Source organism: Oryzias latipes, chromosome 6, assembly GCF_002234675.1.
Source record: "Oryzias latipes chromosome 6, ASM223467v1".
NCBI lineage: Eukaryota > Metazoa > Chordata > Actinopteri > Beloniformes > Adrianichthyidae > Oryzias > Oryzias latipes.
In genome coordinates, this window is record NC_019864.2 from 31,996,306 (window position 1) to 32,020,156 (window position 23,851).

A 23,851-nucleotide genomic window follows, 5' to 3' on the forward strand; every position below is an offset into this window, starting at 1 on the left:
ATGGATGCATGGATGGATGCATGGATGGATGGATGCATGGATGGATGGATGGATGGATGAATGATGGATGAATGATGGATGGATGGATGATGGAAGGATGATTTAAGAGCTGAGCCTCCATTGTCCTCTGTCTGTACCGACCTTTGCCCTCGCAGTAACGTCAGTGATGGTCGTCTAAAATGATGAAGAGACGGTTTTGGAAACGTTCTGTCGCTTCGTCTTCGGCTCTCATGATGAAGCCCATTGAAGGTTCTGGAAAGGACGGATGAACTTTTTGTTCAGATGGTTTTTCTCTCTGATCTGTTGTTTTCTCTGTGCCCCCCCCCCCCCCCCCCTCCACACAGTGGCGTCCGTTCCTCCCTGGCCTTAAATATGAAGTGATAGACTCCGCCTACATCTCCCTGTATGCAGGTGAGGGGTTCAAATCTGCCATAAAGAGACGCTCCTCTTCTCTATCATCACACAGACAGCAGTGGAACTCACCCCCACCCATGCTGACCCTCCCCCCCTTTACCACTGAGCATTTTTCCCATCATGCCTTGTTCCTGTCATCTCTTCTCCATCATTGTGACTCTGCATTTTCTGTTCATGAACAGAATCAGAACCACGGCAACTGTTTCTGCTCTGGCCCCCTCCCTGACTTTTCCAGATGAGTCCAGCCTGAAGATGAACAGTGTGGAGCACATCCCCCAGACCATGGCCAGCCACGCCCGCCTCCCTGAGGACGGCGGCGCCAGGACGCCGCACGGAGCCGACATGCTGAAGCCGGATCCCAGAGACAGCTTCCACAGCCGTCAGTCTGCAGCTTCTGCTGAGGTTCTGTCCGGACGTCCCGTCCTAACTGAACGTGTGCTTCTGCCCTCAGTCCCCATGATCGATCGCTCCCGGCTGGACAACGTTCTTCCGTCCTGCATCTACTCCCCAACCTACGTGGTCAAAGATTTCCCTATCGCCAGATACCAGGGGCTGCAGTTTGTGAGTGACAGAACCTCTTTTTGGACCAGCGGTCTGGGTCTTCACAGAACTGACTTGTAGAATAACCGCCTCAGTGAACTTTGAGGCGCTGCTGCCCTCTTCAGGAACGTTCATGTTGGTGCAGCGGCTGCAGGAAAGGCTGCCGCTCTGGTTGGATTCTCTTGAAGGCTGACCGCCGCTGTCTTTCAGGTCTACCTGTCGTTTGTTTACCCAAACGACTTCACGCGTCTGACGCACATGGAGCGAGAGAACAAGTGCTTCTACCGAGAGTCGCCCATCTACTTGGAGAAGTGAGACCACGCCTTCGTCTGCTGAAGGTTCCCACGGTTCTGAGAAGGAAAAGACGGCAGCTGTGGGGTAACGTCTGTCCTGCTGCGTTCCAGGTTTGGTTTCTACAAATACATGAAGATGGATGAAGAAGAGGATGACAGGCTGTTCTTCTTCCCCAACCCAGACGGTAATGAGCAAATGATCATGCACCTTCCTGCAGACACACACGACGCACAATGTGCGACATGTGTGTGTGTATCTGTGTGTAGGTGTGTGCGTGTGCGTGTGTGTGTGTGTGTGTCTAAGCAGCTCCTGCTTTCGTCTCCAGACTTGGCGGAGGAGGAGGCGGTCGACACCGAGGATGAGGCGGAGATCGTCGGCACTCAGTCACCTAAGGGACACGCCCATTCACCTTCTAGCTCCTCCCACCAGCAATCCAAGAATGTGGCTCTACCAACAGGAGTAGAGGAGGAGGAGGAAGACCCCCGTGAAGCAGACAAAGACACCATTGGGAATGTCACCCCCCTCAGAGGAAGAAGGCAGTTCCCAGGGGGGCCCACAGTGGTAGGGGAGGGGTCAGACCCGGGTGTAAAACGTAACACGGACGCCTCGTTTAAAGCTCGCTCTTTGTCCTGGATCGACCCCCCCGCCACGATCCGTAAAGATCGGCAGACGGACGCCGAGACGCCGAAGTTAAGCAAGTCCTCACTTCTTTACCCCCCCAAGCCGCCTCTCGCTGCCGTCACCAGGCAGATTTCCAGTAACTCTGTCCGTCAGAAGCCCCCCCAGAGTTATTACCCCGCCCCCTCCAGGAACAGAAAAGAGAAGAGAGATGAGAACAAGACTTACATCACCAGACCCCGATCTGCCAAGGGGCGGGGCATAGAGGGGGGGCTATGGCATGACGGGCAGGGGGGCCAAGCGTCCCGCCGCCCTCGGGAGGTCTTTCCAGGAGTCTTTCTGTACCAGATGGGTAGGACCACCAGGCTGGTCCATCTGGGGGCCAAAGGACCTGTGGGTCTTGGTGTGACGGGGATTCGGCGTCTCATTGGTGGCCCCCCACTCTGGCCGAACCCCCCAGTAAAGGAAGGTAGAGCACGGCATCATGGTCCGAGCAAGGAGAGGCGGGACAGCAGGACCGATCCACCTGAAAAAGACCCCCTCCCAAACTTACAGTCCCACCACAGAGAATCCGCCCCTGCTTTAGCCCCCTCACAGAGAACAGACACCACGAGAAGAGCCCCCGCCCACCAGGAACGGGTCACTTCTTACCTCAGAACCTCAGAAATTACAGAACGGCATCCAGACCCGGAAAGGAACCGCTCCATTCCCAACCCGGACCCAGAGCCGGAACCAGACCCAGAGGAGGGCGACCTGTCCGACTACAGCTACGAGGAGGTGGGGGCCCGTCCGGGTTGGGCGGAGGAGAGCATCAACTGGCAGAGGACGTTCTCCGTCAATCCCAACGACTTTGAGACGCTGCGCTCCGACTGGAACGATCTGCGCTGCAACGTTTCCGGGAACCTGCAGCTGGCAGAGAGCGAGGTGGTGGACGTCCTGGCCCAGTTCATGGAGAAACTCAACGAGCGCAATGGGGGGTGAGCTCAACCGCTTCCTTCCTGGGCGGGGGCCCTCCACCTTTCTGCTTTCATTTCAGTCCGTCTCATTTCTTGGTTCCTTGTCCCGCAGGATCTACACTCTGCTGCGGATCGTCAACGTGGAGAAGCGGCGGGACTCCGCCCGGGGGAACCGCTACCTGGTGGAGCTGGAGCTGATGGAGCGGGGCCGCAGCGTCGTGCGCCTGTCAGAGTACATCTACCTGCTGCTCCACCGCAGCAAGCACGGCGAGGAAAGCCGAGAAAACACAGACTCCGCCCTGACTTCGCCCCTCACCCTTACCACCCCTCCCTCGCACACCCCCAGCAGCTCCTCCGCCCGAGCTGCGGCGTCGCCGGCGAGCACCGCCTATGCCAAGCCTCTGCTCTGCCAGCCGCTGGCGCTGCGGTGGCGGAGGGACGTGATGGTGCACTTCGTGGTGCCCGGTCAGTGGGGGGTTCAGGGGGAGGGCGGAGCCGTTCAGATGTGGCATTTAGGTTTCTGTCCTCCCCCAGTGAAGAACCAGGCCCGCTGGGTGCAGCAGTTCATCTCAGACATGGAGGAGCTCCACAGGCAGACGCAGGACGACAACTTCAGCATCATCATCGTCGACTTCGAGAGCGAGGACATGGACGTGGAGAAGGCGCTGCGCCAGAGCGGCGTGCCCAGGTTGGTACTGCGCCCGATGCCGCGGCTCCTCCCAACTTCTGCCGTTTCCTGGAGATCTCTGTGTTTGCAGGTACGAGTACCTCAGACGGGGGGGGAACTTCGAGCGGTCGGCGGGCCTGCAGATCGGCGTGGACACCATCGAGGTTAGCCCCCTCCCTGAAGGTTAGACCTTCAGACGATCACATGACCTCCACCCCCTGAGGGACAGAGGCAGCTCTATGTCCTGGGGGCTGCTGCTGTCAACCCCCCCTTACAAGACGGCCCCCACCCAGCTCAGTGTCAGCATCACCAAGGGGCGCCGCAGTTCCAAATCTGGGCAGACAGAGAGCGCCGTCAGAGCGAGATGACACAGCTGTCACTCGTGTGGAGATGATGACGCCCCACCCCCTCCCTAAATTCCTAACCCCCCTCCACTGTCACACCATGAGTTTTGTGCCGTTTACGTGCCGCTTTGCCCCCCCAGGACAGCCACAGCATCGTGTTTCTGTGTGACCTGCACATCCACTTCCCACCCAACATCCTGGAGAGCATCAGGAAGCACTGCGTGGAGGGGCGCCTGGCGTTTGCCCCCATCGTGATGAGACTCAGCTGTGGCAGCTCGCCGTTGGAGCCTGATGGTGAGTCGCAGCGGCGTGGAGGTGTGGCCAGGCAATCCATCCAGACCCGTCTGCGCGCACGGTGACGGCCTGTCTGCACGTTTGAACACATTTACAAGCACATGAAGCCCCCCAGACCAATAGCCGTCTGCGCAGACCTGTTTGCATGCAGACTGTCTGCCTGACTGACGGCTCGTTCGTCTGCATGAACCGTTGAAAGTATTTCCTGGATTATTGCAGGTTTGAGGCTCTTTTATGCAAACTAGAGATGAAATCTGTGATGCAGGATTTGGATCGTGTCCGGCTGTGAAATTCCTGACTCCAAACTTTATCGTCTTCTCAGACAGACGGGAACATTTTCACACTTTTCTCTCTGTTTAAACTTCAAACGTTCATAGAAAAATACGTCCAGGATTACAGAATGAAAACAGATCCCATCCTAACCCGAGGATAAAGGTGAAACGGATCCACTCTGTACAGGAGACACCACCCGCAGGAAATTGGTTGACAAAGCTCTACAGCCAATCAGGACGCAGAACACTACGCTGTTAAAAAGGGGGGGCAGAAAGTATGCAGAAATGCCCTGAAAGATCAGAGAGAAAAACGAACCACAAATCACCTGAAGAACGCTGTCATGTAAGGAATGGACTGAGTGTGTGACCCCCCCCCTGACGCCGCCATGTTGGAGCCAGACGTCGGCTCTAAGCAGTGATTGCTCGGCCTGAGTCAGCGTTTCAACCACTCTCACCAATCAGGAGTGAGCTTGTAGGAAGGCCACACCCCTAACACTTGAGAGCAGGCCGTACACAATCTGTCAATCAAACGTCGTGACAGTTACACGGGGGTGGGGGGATGATTGGTCAGTTTATAACTTGAATAAGAGAATTATCAAGAAGATGTTGAAGAGGTACCAGATCCAGACAGAGAATTCTTTGGAAGGCCAGGGGGCGGAGCCACTCAGTCCAGTTCTCTGCTACAGTCAATGATGCAGCACGCCGGGCCATTCATCAGAACTCTGTCTGTCCCTCAGGTTACTGGGAGGTGAACGGCTTCGGCCTCTTTGGCATCTACAAATCCGACTTCGACAAGGTGGGAGGGATGAACACGGAGGAGTTTAAGGACCGCTGGGGGGGGGAGGACTGGGAGCTGCTGGACAGGTAAAAGAAATCCTGGTTGATCCATTTCCTGTGGTTAAGGATTTGATTTGATTTGATTTATTGATTTATTTCAAGCATTGCAGTCAAAGCAATAAAGAATTTACACATATTTATCAAACTCATTACAGAAATGATGAAATGCATAGATTAAAAAGACAGAAAATAAAACACATAAATCACTTTTGCTTAATTAAATACAGTGATCATTAACTAAAGTATAAGTAGAGTTAGATTTATTGCTTATATAATCCCCCCCCCCCTACTGAGTTCATTCATTTGATAGTTATACAGTGTAGGGTTGGGCGATGTCCCCTAATTTGGCCGTTGACGATGTTTGCTGTCAACCATCGGGATGGACGATGACATCGTCGGGGGGGGGGGGGGGGGGGGGGTATTTTTACATTTTTCGTTCTTATATAACTGCTATTCGTTATTTTGCTTTTTTCATTTTATTTCCCAACTAATGGTTAATCCGCGATGATCCAGTATAAACTGAGGGAAGTGACTTTAACAGAAAAAGTAACAAGCAAAATAGAAAAGAAGTAGTCCGCTCCCGCACTTAACTAGCGAAGTGGACCGGCGGAGGGCAGATTTACAGCTTTATGTTTGATGGGAAGGGGGGGGGGGGGGTACATGAGCGGTATGTGTGGGAGATTTAAGACTGCGATCCGTCCCGCAGCTCCAAAGCTAATGTTGTTAGCCCGTGTGTTAGCATACTGCTAATCCTGGCTACGTTCAGAAAAAGCACTGACCACACGGATTAAAATTCAAATGATGAGCGAACAGGTGTTTCATAATAACCGTAACATTATTAAAAGCACGTTTAGAAGACCATCTCGTATTTTACCGAGCTGACATGTCAATGTATATAGCCGCTCGGCGCTGTTATCGTTTTGTATTGAATCGTAACATTCAATAAAGTTTGGAAAAAAAGCCGCTCGGCGGAAGTTGTATCCTCTTCCGGTTTTCAAACTGCGCGTCTGCGAATGATTTATTCCGACCGAAATTGTGACCTTAGTGAACGTTTTTATATTCTGAAAACATTTTTTCTGGGCCCATCTACACGGTTGGATTCTAATCCGACCATTGATCCCATCAAGATATTTTGTACGTGTAACCGCGGCTTATGGTGTCGACGCGCAACGTGGCGGGGGCGTGGCATCACGATGGTGGTCTCTCCATCGGGATGTCAGTCACCCATCACGATGGACGATGATATCGTCCATCGGCACAACCCTAATACAGTGTTTGAAATCCGGTTCTGATCAGATAAATCCTCTTCAAGTAACTAAATCCAGAGCTTATTGATGATCGATTATTTTCAGAAGACATTCATTCCTGATTCCAGTAAACAGTAACGGTACTGATATGTAATAATCATTGATTATCATTAGAACACATTAAACCAGTAATTATTGCTACACATTGCAGATCAAGTAATCAAAATCAATAGTAATTGATTGTAATTCAAACATTTCAGTAATAATTATTGCATTAATCATTGGTTGTAATTAAAAGAGCTTTGATTATTTCACCACAGTCAAGTTCACACATAGATTTGGAATTATTCAAACACCTGTTGATCCTTAAATCCTCTCATCTTCATATCCTGAAATCAGAGTTTCTTTCTACATTTTCTTGAATATTTGAATATTTGAACATTTCTTTAGCTCATTATTGAACCCGTTCCAAAGTTTAGTGCCACACACCGACACACAGAAACTTTTCTTTGTGGTTCTGATCAGTTTGATCTTGAAGTTCCTACATCCACTCAGTCTGTAGCCTCCTTCATTTTCTAACAAATGTTTCTGGATGTTGAATGGTAACGATTTCCAACTGGCTCTGGATAGAAGTTGTTGGTGTAAAAATCAACAAGGTCAACAGTTTTAAAAGTCTAGATTGATAAAATAGATTGTTTGTATGATCAAGATATCCGGCTTTATGTACAATTCTGACGGCTCGTTTTTGAAGTAAACAGAGAGGATGTAGTGAGCTCTAGGAATTATTCCCCCAAATTTCTATACAGTAGGTGAAATATGGTAATATTAAAGAACAGTACAATAAATATCTACTGTTGTATTCTAATATATGTTTAGATTTATTTACGATTGAAATACTTTTTGAGACTTTAGTTTGTATGTGTCTGATGTGAGGCTTCCAACTTAGTTTGTCGTCGATAAAAACTTCCTCCTAAGAATTTGATTTCTGTAACACTTTTGATTAATGGATTAATGGATTATGATTAATGGATATTTAATATTTCCCAAACTCGCATTACGTTGTATTTATTTTCATTCAGTAGATTATTGAAGTACACTTTTTTACTGTAACGTGTTATTTCAGTTAGTTTATTTTTATATGACTTATATCTTTGTTCAGTTTCTCTTGTCCTCTGTTTTTATAGAGGTTATTTTTCTTTCTACAAGCATTTTGTAGACCGGTGGTTAACCAAGGGCATTTGGCATATTTGTTCTTGAATTTATAAATTGGACAGTTCTTATTGTAAAGTGAGCTAAATATTTCTAAAAAACATTTATAAGCGATATCGACATCTTTCTCTCTGTACACAGAGTTCCAGTTTTGTCTGGATAAGTCATTATTCAGAGCATTCATGGTTTTTTCATTTCTTAACCTTTTGTAGACTGGTTCTTTTATAATTTTCTTTGTCTTCACCTTGATGTCAAATAGTGCAAAAACTGGTAAATGATCAGTTATGTCACATATCATTAGTCCACTCATATGAGTGTATTCTATATTATTTGTAATAATATTTTAAATAAGAGTAGCACTTTGAGTAGTGATTCTGCTGGGTCTTGTTATGGTTGGATATAAACTCATTCCATACATTCTGCTGATAAAGTCGTCGGTGGCTTTATGTTTGCTGGGGTTTATCAGATCGATATTGAAGTCTCCACAGATGTATAATATTTTGTTATTTAGAGAGGTAAACATCTTTTCCATCCAGTCACTGAACACTTCTAAGCTTGACCCTGGCGACCTCTAAACACAGCCTATAATTACATTTTTCCCTGAATTGTTACATATTTCAATCGTAAGACATTCCAGTATTCCATCCACTGCGACAGAAAATTTATCAATTACCGTAAACTTCATATTTTTTTCCACATATATTGCGACTCCTCCACCTTTTTTGTTTACTCTGTTCACATAGTTTAGTTCATAGTTTTCCAATTCAAAGTCAGCGTCTTGTCGCGGCTGAACCAAGTCTCAGATATGGTTATGATATCAAAGGAATGCCCGATGTTCTGTAAATAGTCCTTGATGTCTACATGCTTCTGCTGTTAAAGTGAATGATTGACAGCTTTTCTTCTGGGTTAACAGAGTTTTTAGAGACACATTCACACACACTCACACACACACACCCACACACACCCATTCACACACACGCATTCACACACTCACACCAAGGTTATTATAGTTAACGAAAACGAACGAAAAAACTAAAACTAGAACTGAAAAAACATTTTCGTTAACTGAAATAATAATAAAAACGAGAGTTTAAAAAAAACGAAAACTAACTAAAACTGTTTGTTGTGTGTATAAAACGAACTGAAACGAACTAATATTAACCCCAAAAAATACTTTGTTTTCGTCTTTGTTAATACATAAGTCTTTTGGGTTGAAATAAAATCTATTTACTTCACGCTGCTAGTTTTACTGTGTATTTGACCCCTACGGCATCACGTTGTCTGTGACGTCACAAGATGTCTGTCGGACACTGCCGGCTAGCGTGGTCATAGACATTTACATGAGCGTGATGGCTGCATTAAAAGTTGGGAGAAAGCGGGAGAGTCCTATTTGGGACTTTTTTGAATATAACAGCGTCGAAAACTAAAGTAAGTGCCTTGTAGTCGAAGCAGGAGACAAAATTTGTGGAACGCTCCTCAAAGGGAAAAAACCCTACGAAAAGTACATTTAAAAAGCGCACACAAAAACGCAAATCAACACTACCTACAAGCTAGCCTGTCGCCCGCCCTCCCCCGAAAAAGAAGCCAGAGCAGGTCACGTAATGCTGTTATCGGCTGTAGTATTTTAATTTAAGGATGGTTGTCCTTGTGTCCTCTGAATAATAAGTGTTTCAAAATGGATCTTTTTTTTTTTTGCACCAAGTCTTTTTATTGATTTTGTTTTTTGGAAACAGTACAAAACAGACAACATGAAACAACCCCCCCCACCACCCCCCACCCTCCCTCCCACTCTCATTGTACCATTCAGTCTCAAGTCTTACAGAAGCTTAGACACCTGGCGGGACACAATTTAAAAAAAAAAAAAAAAAAACACCTGTTCACATTACAAGACCAGTCACAGACATTTTTTGGCAACCATGACATGCAAGTCTCTCAGATGCTCTAATATAGGATTCCATGTTAGATAGAACCTCTGCACCGATCCCTTCATAGAGGATCGAATTTTCTCCAGCACCAAAAAGTGCAGAAGGTCTTTCAGCCACATGTTGAAGGTTGGAGGGTATTTTTCTTTCCATTTGAGCAGTATGAGTCTCCTGGCAATCAGTGTCCCAAAGGATATGATGGTTTGTGCTCTATGGTCCAGGTTTACAGGTAAAACACCAAATAATACAGAAAAAACAGAGGGTTGTAAAGGCGTACGCAGCACATCAGAGAAAAAAGTGAATATAGATTCCCAGAAGTGATCTAACTTGGAACAGGACCAGAACATATGGGACAGGGTGGCTACGGAACAGCTACATCGGTCACATGTGGGATCTATATTGTGGACGAACTTGGAAAGTTTAGCTTTGGACCAGTGGAGTCGGTGTACGATCTTAAACTGGATAACCTGATGACGCAAACAGATTGATGAGAAATGTATATTATCTAACGCTTCACTCCAAATACTGTCAGGAATATTCAAGTGTAGTTCTTCTTCCCAGTGAGATTTGAGTGTTGTCAAGGGCTCTAAATCATGTGTGTTTAACAAGGAGTAGATTTTGCCAATTGTTCCCCTGGAGCCAACATTAATTTTCAAAGTGGATTCTAATAGTGAATCAGGTGGATGGGATGGGAAACAGGGATATGACTTAAAAACAAAGCTACGAAGCTGCAGATATCTAAAAAAATGAGAGCGAGGGATGTTGAACTTAACCAGAAGTTGATCAAAAGATGCAAACGTGTTGTCAATAAACAGGTCATCAATTAAACAAACTCCTCTCCTGCTCCATTCATGAAAAGCTTCGTCTGAGGTTGAAGGTATGAACTGATGATTTCTAAAAACAGGAGCCAACTTTGACAGATCTTTAAGGGAAAACACTCTTCTAAATTGTGCCCAAATTTTAAGAGAATATTGCACTACGGGATTGGAGGTGTACTTCGAGAGAGGCTCAGGATATGGAAGTTTGGAACAGAGTAATGAAAAAGGGGAGGTACAAAGACAAGAAGAGTTTTCCATACATAGCCATGCTGGAGGTGTTAAAGTGGGGGAGTGTATGACTTTCCAGTGTAACATGGCTCTTATGTTGGCAGCCCAATAGTAGAGCTGAAAATTAGGGAGAGATAGTCCACCATGTTTTCGGTGTTGTTGAAGGACGCTTTTCCTAATCCTGGGGTTCTTTTTATTCCATAAGAATCCAGATATCAATTTGTCAACATCTGTAAAAAATGATTTAGATATGTATATGGGGACACATTGAAATATATATAAAAATTTTGGGAGAGTATTCATTTTAATAGTGTTTATTTTCCCACCCAATGAAAGCGGTAAAAGACTCCAGCGTTCTAGATCCTTTTTAAGTTGGGCTAGCAGGGGCAAGAAGTTGGATTTAAAGATATCTTTAAAGGAGTGTATCACAGAAATTCCTAAATATTTTATTTTATGTAGACTGGCCTTAAAAGGGAACTGGGCAAAATTAATTTTTCTAGCTTCTGCATTCACTGGCATGATCTCGCTTTTCTGAAGGTTAACCTTGTATCCTGATACTCTACCAAATTCCTCTAGTAGATTCAAAGTTACTGGTAAGCTTCGTAGGGGGTTGGACAAGAACAGAAGCATGTCGTCAGCGTAAAGGGATACCTTATTTGAAAAATTATATCTATTTATTCCAATAATGTTAATTTCCTGGCGTATTGCTATGGCCAATGGTTCAATCACGATGGCGAATAGCAGCGGGGATAGGGGGCAGCCCTGGCGGGTCCCGCGCTTGAGGGAAAAATAGGGGGAGCGATTATTATTCGTACAAACAGCTGCTAATGGGGAAGAATACAGAATCTTTATCCAAGAAATGAAATATTCACTAAAGCCGAATTGTTTTAAAGTGTAGAGCATGTAATCCCACTCCACTCGGTCAAAAGCCTTCTCTGCATCCAGAGACAGGAGAACTTCTGGGACATCAGGTGAAGCGGGACCATAAAGAATATTGAATAAGCGTCTAACATTATAAAATGATTGGCGACCTTTGATGAAGCCGGTCTGATCATCTGCAATAATTGAGGGCAAAATAGTCTCCAATCGCCCGGCTAGCATCTTTGAAAGAATCTTGTTATCTACATTTAAAAGGGAGATAGGACGATATGACCCACATTCATGAGGATTCTTATCTGGTTTTGGGATAAGGGAGATGACCGCCTGACGCATTGTTGGAGGAAGAGTGCCTGTGGCAAGAGACTCTTCAAAAACTGAGAGCAGAAATGGAGAGAGTTGGTTAGAAAATTTCTTAAAAAAATCAACAGAAAATCCGTCAGGTCCTGGGCATTTTCCATTTTGCATGGATTTAATTGTGTTCATAACTTCTTGGACAGAGAAGGGTTTGTCCAGTTCCCGAGACAAGTTATTTTCAATTAAGGGGACATTTATTTTCTTAAAGAATGCATCAAATAGAGTTGGATCACCACATGATTCTGTATCATACAGGGTCGAGTAGTATTTATAAAAACAGGAGTTTATTTCTAAGTGGTCTCTGTGTTTATTACCTGACTGATCATTTATTTCAATTATAGCTCTGCTGGCAGCTTTTTGATGAAGCTGGTGGGCTAAGATTTTTCCAGCCTTCTCACCATGTTCATATTTCCGGCATTGTGCTTTGTTTATTAGGTTTTCTATATATCCAGTAGATAACAAATTGAACTCTGTTTGAAGATTAAGACGTAATTTAAACAAATCTTCGGATGGAGTGACTGAAAGCATTGTGTCTAATTTAAAGATATCTTTAGTCAGATTATCGAGTTTTTGATTATTACTTTTCTTTTGTTGGGCACAATAGGAGATGATCTGTCCTCTCAGGTACGCCTTCAATGATTCCCAAACAGTAGAAAGGGATATTCCAGGGGTCAAATTACATTTAAAGAAGAATGTTATTTCGGATGAGATGAATTTAGTAAACTTTTCGTCAGAGAGTAATGTGTTGTTAAATCGCCAGGGTCGATAACTGTTACAGGAAGTTGGTATACGTAAAGTCATAAGTAAAGGGGCGTGATCTGAAATAACTATGGCTTGGTATTCACATTTGCGAACAAGAGAGAGGAGTCGTTTATCTATGAAAATATTATCAATACGAGAATATGTTCTGTGGACAGGAGAGAAAAAGGAGTAATGTTTGGACGTGGGATTCAAAAACCTCCAAATATCAATAACACCGTTTGTGCTAAGAAAGCACTGTAATTGTAGAGCCGAACTGGTCAAGGGTGCTGGTCGAGACGAGCTGCGATCCAAACTCGGTGACAAGACACAGTTCATGTCTCCTCCAAATATTAAATGGTGAGTGTTCATATTTGGTATCTTGGGAAAAAAATTAGGGAAAAATGAGCTATCTTCCCAATGAGGTGCATAAACATTAACCAATACTACGGGTGTGTTGAGCAACCTGCCGGTGACAATTACATAACGTCCTGAAGAGTCTGTTTCCACTGAGGACATGTCGAAGGGGACGTTCTTATTAATGAGAATGGCTACACCTCGAGACTTAGAGTGGAAATTAGAGTGGTATGATTGCCCGATCCACCCTCCCCTGAGTCGAAAGTGATCAAAGGTCCGAAGGTGAGTTTCCTGGAGAAAAACTATTCCTGCTTTTAACTTGTTTAAGTGGTTCAATACTTTTTTTCGCTTTACAGGGGTGTTTAAGGATTTTACATTCCAAGTAATAAAATGAACATCGTGGCCAGCTGGCCCAAATGAAAAGTTTGAATCAGTTGGTGTCCTGGTCATCAGTAGAGAAAATAATTTCTATGTTGCTCATAATAGGGCTTGTAACAACGTTGTGGAGGTCTTTACAAAAAGAGATAAGCAAATGCAGACTGAGATAAAATACTACAAGGTCAAACCAGAACTCAAAGTGTGGTACAATGAAACCCACCCCATCACCAACCAGAACACGGTGATTACCCAAACCCATAGAAAGATAACTGCACATTTAAGTGCTTTGGGAAGAACACTAGCTCTCAGGAGATCAGGCTCCGTTCCAGAACAGGCACATGTGTCACATATAGGATAAGTAAAACTCCAACTTAAAACAAGTAAACATAACAGAAGGACTGCAGCAGCAACTCTTGGGAGTCCGCGAGTCAGTGCGACCATAAAATAAGAGAAAACGGATGTCTGTATTTTAACTGACCTCGTTCAGATCCGCTCTCAGTTCAAATCATTTTGTGGACGCGCTGCCCGCGATCGTGGATTTCACGTAAGCCGTCGCCTCCTCCGCGTTTTGGAACCATTTTTCAGTCCCATTGTGCGTAATCCGGAGTCGCGCCGGGTACATGAGCCCGTATTTCACTCCCTCCCGGCCCCGGAGGAGCCGTCGCACCTCGCCGAAGGCAGCTCTCGCCTGCGCCACACTTGGAGGGTAATCGGGGAAGATGGAGATGTCGGCGCCCTTCCAGCGCAGCGGGCCGGACTCCCGGGCGCGCCGGAGGATTTCCATGCAATCTTGATGGTAGTGGAGCTGGGCTATGATGACCCGCGGTCTGCCGGTCCGGTTCCTCGCCGGTCCTCCTCGGTGAGAGCGGTCGATGAGGATGTCTTTATCCATCTGCAGGACATCCCGTAGGAGCTTGGAAACTGCTGTGGGTGAGCTGGAGCCCGCGGATTCGGGGATGTTAATGATGCGGATGTTTGAGCGTCTCATCCGCCCCTCCATGTCGAGGCATTTCTCCCGCAGGCCGTTCACTTCTGATTCCAATTTATCCACTCTGTTTTGGAGAGAGGTCACCTCGTCAGACTGAGAGGAGAGAGCTTGCCCCATGTCCGCCATTGTAATCTTCATCGCCTCCACCTCGGACCGCATTGTAGCCGTGTTGTTAGCTAGCTCCGTCTTTAGCATATGTAACTCGGTTTTAATGGCCTCGAAGTCGTCCGAGAGCGCAGTCTTCAGCTCCTGTCGGAACATTGCAGCTATGTCCGCCTTCAGAGAGGAAAGAATTTCGGCTTTCATAGCCGAGGAGTCAGCTTGGGCCGCGGATGGTGGGCTGCTAGAGCCGGGCTCTCTGGGGCCGGCCGACGGAGCGGATCCGGTGAACTTGAACTTTCGCAAATTATTGGCCATTAAAATAGTTTTAGCTAACAAATATGAAAGATGGCACAATAATTACACAGTTCCTGATGGAGTTTTACAGTTTTTATAAAAATAAAATGCTTTAAAACATTAGTTTAAACCTATTTTCAACGGAGCCTGTCTTTCGTGCTGCCTACTCCATTGCCTGCTCCGCACTTCTCTCTCAAAATGGATCTTTGATTGAGTTTTATTATACAATACTTATTCTGGTGATTTTGAATCATGCACCTGACAAATATCCTAATTTACAAAAACAAAATGAAAAAACTAACACTAAAACTAATAAAAACTAAACTAAAACGAAGCAATTTCAAAAAATAAAAACTAGTAAAGCTGCCCCTAAAAACTAATTAAAACGAAATAAATTTAAAAACAAAAATTCAAAACGAAATAAAAACTAAAACTAATAAAAAATCTGAAACTATTATAACCTTGACTCACACACACACACACAGTCACACACAAACACACACGCATCCACACACGCATTCACACACACACACACACACGCATCCACACACACTCACTTACAGTCACACACAGTCACACACATTCAGACACAGGTGGCGGCTCCTCTATCCAACACTGGCGCCAACCTTCCACCAGATCCAAACTGGATTTTTGGCTCTTTGGGTGTCGGATCTGTGCAGAGGAGTCCGGACAGCCTTGGCAGCTGGAGAACTTCAGTCTGGATGGACAGGATTGGACTGCAGCTGATTGAAGCTGAAAGGATTCTGGTTCCAGTCGGGACAGCAAACCCGACGCCCCTCCTGGTGGTCACAGGTCGTCGCCAGTGTTGGTCGGCAGAGCCGCCATCATCGTGTCAATGTTTTAAGGGTGAATGTGGCTGTAGGACGCTTTGGACCTTAAACCCAAGTGAGATGCTATGGAAGTCTATTTACATTCTCTATGGACCACTGGGACGCGGTAGTGGTGCCGGTCCGTCACTCATACCGAGCTCACATAGCTCCTCTATGGAAGGCCATCAGGGACGGAGGAGGTTTGATCTGAACTCCTCAAGGTCTGGCGATCTACAGCGATCCGCCTTTGCTTGGTGGTCAGGGACCTACCCTCTGGTCCTCTGGTCGAGGTGGTTGTTAGTCTTTTCAGAAAGAGGAACTGGAGTGTGGGCTTTAATTACAGGGGGGGTCACACTACTCAGGAAACTCTACTGCTAAGGGCCATCCAGTCTCTGTAGAACCAGAGCAGGAGTTCGGTTCTGATAGCTGGCAGTACATATGACCTGTTTTTTTTTTTTACTTGTCCTATCCAACAGCTAGGCAGACAGATGAGAGCTGAGGGCCTCTTGTGTTGGACATATTTTACTTTAAAGGGGTTATTAATCTTCAGACAAACCAGAGGTATGTCTGAATAAACCCCTTTTGGAATTGAGGCCAAACTTTATTAATTTCAACCATATTTGAGAATCTTTTGTGTTGGACCGGACGGAAAAGGAAAGAAAGGAAGAAGAGAGAGGGACGTTAGAGAGAGGGGGGGGGTGATAGTGAGAGGGGGGGGTAGAAGGGTGATCATAGGAGGGGGGGTAAAACCATGAAGCAGCATAAAGCAACAAGCTACTGGATGTTTATCATTATGCTAAGGTTCAGATGTAGTACAAATCTCAAAGGGCGGGGCCTGTCCACACACACACTCAAATGTTATAAATACACCTGTTGGCTCAAAAAAAATGTCCACATGTCAACATGTACACAATACCGATAGTGTTACTTATGCCTTAAAACCAACTAGTGTGAAATCTTTCATTCATTCAATCACGCAAACTATTAGTGCAGGGGTCGGGAACCTATGGCTCGCGAGCCATATATGGCTCTTTTGATGGTCACATGTGGCTCGCAGACAAATCTTTAATTATGCTTTTTTTTATCATTAGTCCAGTCCTTCTCGGGCGCGATGCGATGCCAGAGGCGCGCAGTAGTAGCGGTGCTTAGAGAGAAAAATCTGCGCCAGCATGATCAGTTTACTATTATCTATTATTTTACAGAGTTTGTACCACCCGGAAACCTGTGAATTGACGTGCCTAAAACTGCGCGCTCCCGTCTCTGAGAAAGAGCGCGCAGTTGAGGGGACGGGATGTGTGAGGGAGAAAGCAGAGGGTGGGGGTGAGGGGTTGTGGGGACCGGCAGCAGGTGAATCGCGCAGGGATTGTAAAAACGTAAAACCCGCTGCCCGTCACTCACTGCAGTGTGTGAGTGTGTGTTTGGCTCCACGTCTGCATGTGAGCGTCTGTCTCACATCTACAGAACATTCAGACCTACGATCACGTTTAAAGTCTCAACGCCTGCATGAAGCAGAAACTCACCACGTATCAACCAGACTAGACAATCAGCAAAACTACCACGAGAAATACTCATCATTTATTAGCAACAGCATAACAATGTTATTAAAAAAAAATCCACAGACTTATTGTACTTTAAAAGTGTTGAAATTACATCAAATGCACACATTCACTTGTATATTTAGTTTCAAACATATCGTTGCGGTCTGAGTTTAACTTGGCTGTTGGGCCGCGTTATAAGTTCTGGAGTTCATGAAACGCATCAAGCAGTGATCTGATTGGCTCTCAGTTCTGTCGCTCAGCCTGTTGTTAGGTAGTTTGGACCAATGGGGTTCAGCTATGGGCCGAATAAGGGAAATGGGAGGGCTGTAGCGGGAGCAGGTGAATATAAAGTTGGGAGAAGCGCTCTCGTCTCGTGTCGACAGGAGAGATTCAGGAGTTGCTGAATTAATTTTACGGCGTTTGTTGTGGTCTACAGTAACCAGAATAAAGAACCTTAAAAGAGGTTAAGTCTCCATGCCTCAGTGTGGGAAAGGGACACTACATTATTGTATGGCTCTTTTTAAATTACATTTAAAAATATGTGGCGTTTTATGGCTCTCTTGGCCAAAAAGGTTCCCGACCCCTGTATTAGTGCAAAGGTGAGCTAACACCTGTGCTCAGGTGAGTGTTTATGTTCTTCTAAAATGGATAGTGGAATGTGATGACGTCTGACCTGGTTTTGATGCATGCTGGACTCTGCATGCTCTTGGTTCTGTTTGGTTTCAGTCATAAACTTTATGGATAGAATTTCCAGGTGCATCTGATTTGGTGACAGCAGGATTTCCTCTGTTTTTACAGAGGATGTTGTAATGTTAGCTTCTTTGAACCAGAACCTTCAGCATGCTCTGGAGCAATCCAAAGTCCAAAACTGAGCAGATGGGATCCGAATTAGAATCTTCAAGTTTTGAAGTTTTGGTTCTTGACCATGAAAAAGGGAGTTGCCTTCCCTCCTGGCCCATTGAAGGAGTGGAAGTTGATCAAAAGTGAGAGAAGGACGGGTCATGTGATTGGCGGCTGCAGTAGTTGCTGGAATGCGGTTGAAGAAGCAGCTCATCCAAAAGCAAAGCTCTGGAGTTACTGGCCGGTGTTGCTCCCACCGTCACCTGTGGTCGTGAGTCAGAACTGGGATTATCCAGGTGCAGAAACGGTAGCAGATGGATACGCTTCAGACAGCAACCGCTAAAGATGAACCTGTCTTCTTCCCCTCAGGGTCATGCAGAACGGTCTAGAGGTGGAGCGACTGCGCCTGAGGAACTTCTTTCACTACTACCACTCCAAACGAGGGATGTGGAACGCTCAGAACAAGAAACCGCTTCAAGGACTGCGCTCTCTGCCGCTAGGAGGGTCCTAAGACCTCTTTCAGACCCGCCTGTGGGAGCGTGCTCACTGCCTGAACTGCCTTCTGGACACAGGACTCTGGGATCCATCAAGCCTGGATGGCTGTTGGTCTGTGGGAGGAGCTAAATCCCAAACTGGACCCTAGGTTTAAGCAGACGGACTGAAGTCCGGACTTCACCCGATGACTGAACTGTTCCGAGGATCCTGACGGTCCGTCTCCAGTTTCTCTTTTCAGCCAAACTTTTTCAGACAAAATGGAAAGCAGCTGTGTGAGTGAGTGTGTGTGTTACTCTGTGTGAGTGAGTGTATGTGTTACTCTGTGTGAGTGAGTGTATGTGTTACTCTGTGTGAGTGAGTGTGTGTGTTCCTCTGAGTGAGTGTGTGTGTTACTCTGTGTGAGTGTGTGTGTTACTCTGTGTGAGCGTGTGTGTGTTACTCTGTGTGTGAGTGAGTGTGTGTGTTACTCTGAGTGAGTGTGTGTGTTACTCTGTGTGAGCGTGTGTGTGTGTAACTCTGTGTGAGTGTGTGTGTGTTACTCTTAATGTGAGTGTTTTACTCTGAGTGAGTGTGTGTGTGTGTGTTACTCTGTGTGAGTGAGTGTATGTGTTACTCTGTGTGAGTGAGTGTATGTGTTACTCTGTGTGTGTGTGAGTGTGTTACTCTGTGTGAGTGAGTGTGTGTGTTACTCTGAGTGAGTGTGTGTGTTACTCTGAGTGAGTGTGTGTGTGTGTGTTACTCTGAGTGAGTGTGTTACTCTGAGTGAGTGTGTTACTCTGTGTGAGCGTGTGTTACTCTGTGTGAGCGTGTGTGTGTGTGTTACTCTGAATGTGAGTGTTTTTCTCTGAGTGAGTGTGTGCGTGTGTGTTACTGTGTGTGTGTGTGAGTGTGTTACTCTGTGTGAGTGAGTGTATGTGTTACTCTGTGTGTGTGTGAGTGTGTTACTCTGTGTGAATGAGTGTGTTATTCTGAGTGAGTGTGTGTGTGTGTTACTCTGAGTGAGTGTGTTACTCTGTGTGAGTGTGTTACTCTGAGTGAGTGTGTTACTCTGTGTGAGCGTGTGTAACTCTGTGTGAGTGTGTGTGTGTTACTCTGAATGTGAGTGTGTGCGTGTGTGTTACTCTGTGTGAATGAGTGTATGTGTTACTCTGTGTGAGTGTGTGTGTTACTCTGTGTGAGCGTGTGTGTGTGTTACTCTGTGTGTGTGTGAGTGTGTTACTCTGTGTGAGTGTGTGTGTTACTCTGAGTGAGTGTGTGTGTTACTCTGTGTGTGAGTGAGTGTGTGTATTACTCTGAGTGTGTGTGTGTGTGTGTTACTCGGTGTGTGTGTGAGTGTATTACTCTGAGTGTGTGTGTGTGTGTGTTACTCTGTGTGTGTGTGAGTGTGTTACTCTGTGTGAGTGTGTGTACATGAAGCCTTTTTGTCAGACATCCACTTTGTCTAAAGTTTGTAGCAGATTTCTTTCTAAAGTTGAAAACTTTTGTGTTTTTTTGCGGTTTCTTGGACTTTTCCGGACTCCAACGGTGCTCGTCTGAAGTGGATGAAGGAACGCAGAAACTCTTTTCCAAACTGATGACCGACCTTTCTGTCTGTCCGCCTGCAGCCTGGTCTGTTGGACAATGTTCACGTCAAATGAATCCTTCACATCAGAAAGACTTGAATGCAGGTCTGTCCTCGTCCAGCATCCATGACAGAGGTGGGCACTGAGGGCCGCATTCCTGCATGTTTTCCAGCATACCATGCTCTGGCATGTTCTGATTGGCTGGACACACCTGAACCAGGTAATCAGCCATGAGTAGGGCAAGACTATCTGGAAATCATGCAGACACACCGGCCCTCGAGGCCTGGAATTGCCCACCCCTGATCCATGAGGTTCTTGTTGCACAAACCAGGTCAGAGGCTTTGACTGTATCAGAGAACTGGACTGAGTGGCCCCGCCCCCCTGGTGTTCCAAACAGGAAGTACCTGCTGGCTTCTACTAAGAAATGAGCAGCCGTCACTCTGTTGGTCAGAAGAACCGTTCTGGATCTGATTCCTTTTTTTACATCTTGAACATATTTTTTCGTTATCGGAAGTCATTCAAGCTCCAAACTGACCAATCAGACGCCTCAGTCAAAGCATGAGGTGCCCACTGGCCCCCACCTCAATGTTTGATTGACAGATTCTCACAGTGGAGGGGGTGTGGACTTCCAACAAGCTCCCTCCTAAATGACAGTAGTTGCCATAGCAACGTGACTCGGACCAATCGTTGTCGTCTGGCTCAAAATGACGGCGTGGAAAAATGGCGGCTGAATTGGCCTCCTTTCTCTATGGATGACGTCACGCATGCTCAGTCCCGTTCTCTGATACAGTCAAAGGTCAGAGGAGGCGTTTCCACGGTAACAGCCCACAGACAACAATGCTTCAGGGTCAAACAATGTGCTGTTCACAGGCCGCTGCGAGGCAGCGCTGCTTCACAAATGTGTGCCTTTCTCAGAGTTTGACCTTCTAAAGCAACCACAGAGGGCGGGGCCAGACAACAACCTTCATCGTCATCCTCGTGTCATTGGAGATTCAGATATTTAGTCACAGGGTTTGAAAATGTTCCCCGTTCAGAAAGTCCATGTAGTGGATTTGTACTGATAGAAGTTCAGCTTCACTCTGACAGGACCCCCCCCCCTCTGATTTGCGGCTGGGGAGCAGGAATGTCTTCATGTGACGTTATTTAAATTATTTCGCCTGGAAGAAGCTCCAGCGTGTTTCTGAACGATGGTCAGCATCTCATATCCGTTTCTTCAGCTGGAACACGAGCGAGAACGCCGCACGACGACCCAAACTAGGAATTCTGGGTTTCTCACATTCCAGAGTAATTTCTGTGAAATTGTTTTGTAGAGATGGTTTTCAGAATGTACTGTACCTTGATTTGATGTTTCTTTTTCAAATAAAATTTGAAGCTTAAACTGAAACTGTCATTTTCAGTCCAAATGCTTGAATGGTCTGGTTCTGACCTCCATGAAAAGCCCGGTTCTGTGATGTTTCTTCCATCTCTGATGGTCCAGAGAAAGGAGCAGACGGACGATGCAGCGACCAGCCATGAACGACCGGATCAGAAACACCTGCAGACATGATCCTGATCCGGTTCAAGACCAGCCCCCCCACTGGATGAGGAACCATCCGGGACTACCAGGTGCTCTTTGCTGCTGCGACCACAAGGGTGCGCTTCTGTGAAGGTTAAATGAACCACGTCCACGCGAATGGGGGGGGGGGGGGGGTGTTAGAGCGAGGTCACGCCCTCACTTGATTTTCTGCATGTTGGGCCTCATATGGAGTCCTACACTGTTCATAATTAAATAAATAAATATTTAATTCAATAAATAAATATGACCTCATGCAAATACACAATCAACCAATAACTCTCTCATAAATATATAAAAAGATCATGAAATTGTGAAAAAGCTGCACACTGATTTTAAATTAGCCATTATATTATTCAATATATTTCATTTTGCTTTAAAAACCTGTTCATTAATTTAAAAAAGCATTTTAAAATATTCTTTTTAATCATTTGGAATATTATTATAATTCTACTTCTTTTTTCAGAACCTCATATTTCCAAATCAAGATTTTCCAAAGTAGCTTTTTTTTTATTTCATGTTGCTGTTTTTCACAATGGCTTATTTATTTCATGAAGAGCTTTTTCGGGAGAATGTCTCTGTCTGTCAATCAGTGAATGTGGGCGGGATCTAAACGCTCATTGGCTCATCCTTGGAAATCGACTCATATTCCTCGATACCCGCTCTGAGGTGTTCCAGTCAGATAGATGGCGTATTTCAGCGATATCCGTGCGGCTTTGCTGACATTTGATACAAACTATCTGTCTGCAGCAAAATATGCAAACATGGACGACTCTGTTTTTGTAGTTTGAGGGTTTGTGTGGACCAAAGGAGCTCCGGTCGTCCACGTCTCGAAGTCCCCCGTGAAACACTCCTGACTCTTACGCCCTTCACTCAGCTCTCCTTTGCTCTGCAGCTAACAGCTCTGCTGTCTGAGCTCACAGATCCAGTCTGACGTCATCGTGCCTGATGTCGGCTCGCAGGAGGCGAGCTGGCGGACCGACAGAGTCAGACCAGGCAGCAGCGGATAGCGGAACAAGCCTGCTCAGGCCTCCTGAACCTTATGATATGTTTTCTATTTTCATTGAGACAATGATTATAAATCAGGTCCTCTGATTTTATTTTTCCCTCTCTGGGAAAATGTTGAACATTTCCTGCGAAAGTTTCTCTTTCTGGTTGTAAAACGCAGCGGAGATCCGGGGTTTGATTTGGGGATCACTTCCCCGTTCAGACCTCTCAGATTGGGTTATTAAAAGATTCAGTCTCTATGCTTTGGATACACTTTTTTATTATTACTTTTCTGGCGAACTGAACAACAGACCCTTAACTTGCGCTCACACACACACACACACACACACACACTTGCACTGGGCGCTCTGATTTACACGTAATTTAAGACGTTTGACTGCAGGAGCTGAAGAAGAGACTCTCTGGGATGATCTCATGAACTCAAACATGGAAACATTGTTATCATGTGAAACTATTCAAAATAATAAACCTGATCTTTTAACACTCCGTGTGCATTGTGCATCCATGCATTTTAAATGAGATTAACACAGCCACAGCTCCATGTGGCTATAAGGCTAAAAGCATTAGCTGCTAGCTCCTCCCACATGCGGCCAGGTGTGTTTATTGAACTACAGTCCATAGAAGTTTTGTGGAACTCCAACAACCACTCAGCCTAACTTAGGCCACTACTAGATGTTCATGAGAAAATGAAAATTGCCAAACCGACCACAAAATCACCCGAATTATGCACACTCGCCCAAAGCCACTTTTATCCGCAAATTTAGAAGCAAAACTGGTAACACTGTGGATGTGTTGAGGTGCATACTCCCCCTAGTGTTGAGGAGAGTTTGGTGAAGCATCTTCGATCGATGTAGTCGGGGTGCTGCTGCTCATGTCTGAGTTAGGGAGTAGCCAATCACAAAAGTGTCTCCGCCTTGTCTAGTTTGATTGACAGACAGAGACATTCTTCTGAAAAAGCTCTTCATGAAATAAATAAGCCATTGTGAAAAACAGCAACATGAAATAAAAACAAAGCTACTTTGGAAAATATTGATTTTAAAATCAAAGGTTCTGAAAAAAGACGGAGAATTATAATAATATTCCACATGAATAAAATGAACATTTTAAAGTGCCGTTTTAAAATATTCAACAGGTTTTTAAAGCAAAATGAAATATATTGAATATAATGGCTAATTTAAAATCAGTGTGCAGCTTTTTCACCATTTCATGATCTTTTTATATATTTATGAGAGATTTATTGGTTGATTGTGTATTTGCATGAGGTCATATTTATTTA

At 45.5% G+C, this 23,851-nt stretch overlaps 1 protein-coding gene across 1 annotated transcript in view; it reads left to right on the top strand.

The window, feature by feature from the left end:
- b4galnt4 (beta-1,4-N-acetyl-galactosaminyltransferase 4) overlaps positions 1-18,821 on the top strand; it is an 82,949-nt gene extending 64,128 nt beyond the window's left edge. Inside the window, exons 9-20 of the mRNA XM_023956190.1 lie at positions 345-411; positions 650-793; positions 866-975; positions 1,165-1,265; positions 1,359-1,432; positions 1,574-2,843; positions 2,935-3,287; positions 3,357-3,510; positions 3,581-3,653; positions 3,974-4,127; positions 5,137-5,263; positions 18,328-18,821. Coding sequence (XP_023811958.1) covers positions 345-411; positions 650-793; positions 866-975; positions 1,165-1,265; positions 1,359-1,432; positions 1,574-2,843; positions 2,935-3,287; positions 3,357-3,510; positions 3,581-3,653; positions 3,974-4,127; positions 5,137-5,263; positions 18,328-18,469 — 2,769 coding nt within the window. The 3' untranslated portion in view covers positions 18,470-18,821. The remainder of the gene's footprint in view (positions 1-344; positions 412-649; positions 794-865; positions 976-1,164; positions 1,266-1,358; positions 1,433-1,573; positions 2,844-2,934; positions 3,288-3,356; positions 3,511-3,580; positions 3,654-3,973; positions 4,128-5,136; positions 5,264-18,327) is intronic.
- The last annotated feature ends 5,030 nt before the right edge of the window (positions 18,822-23,851 follow it).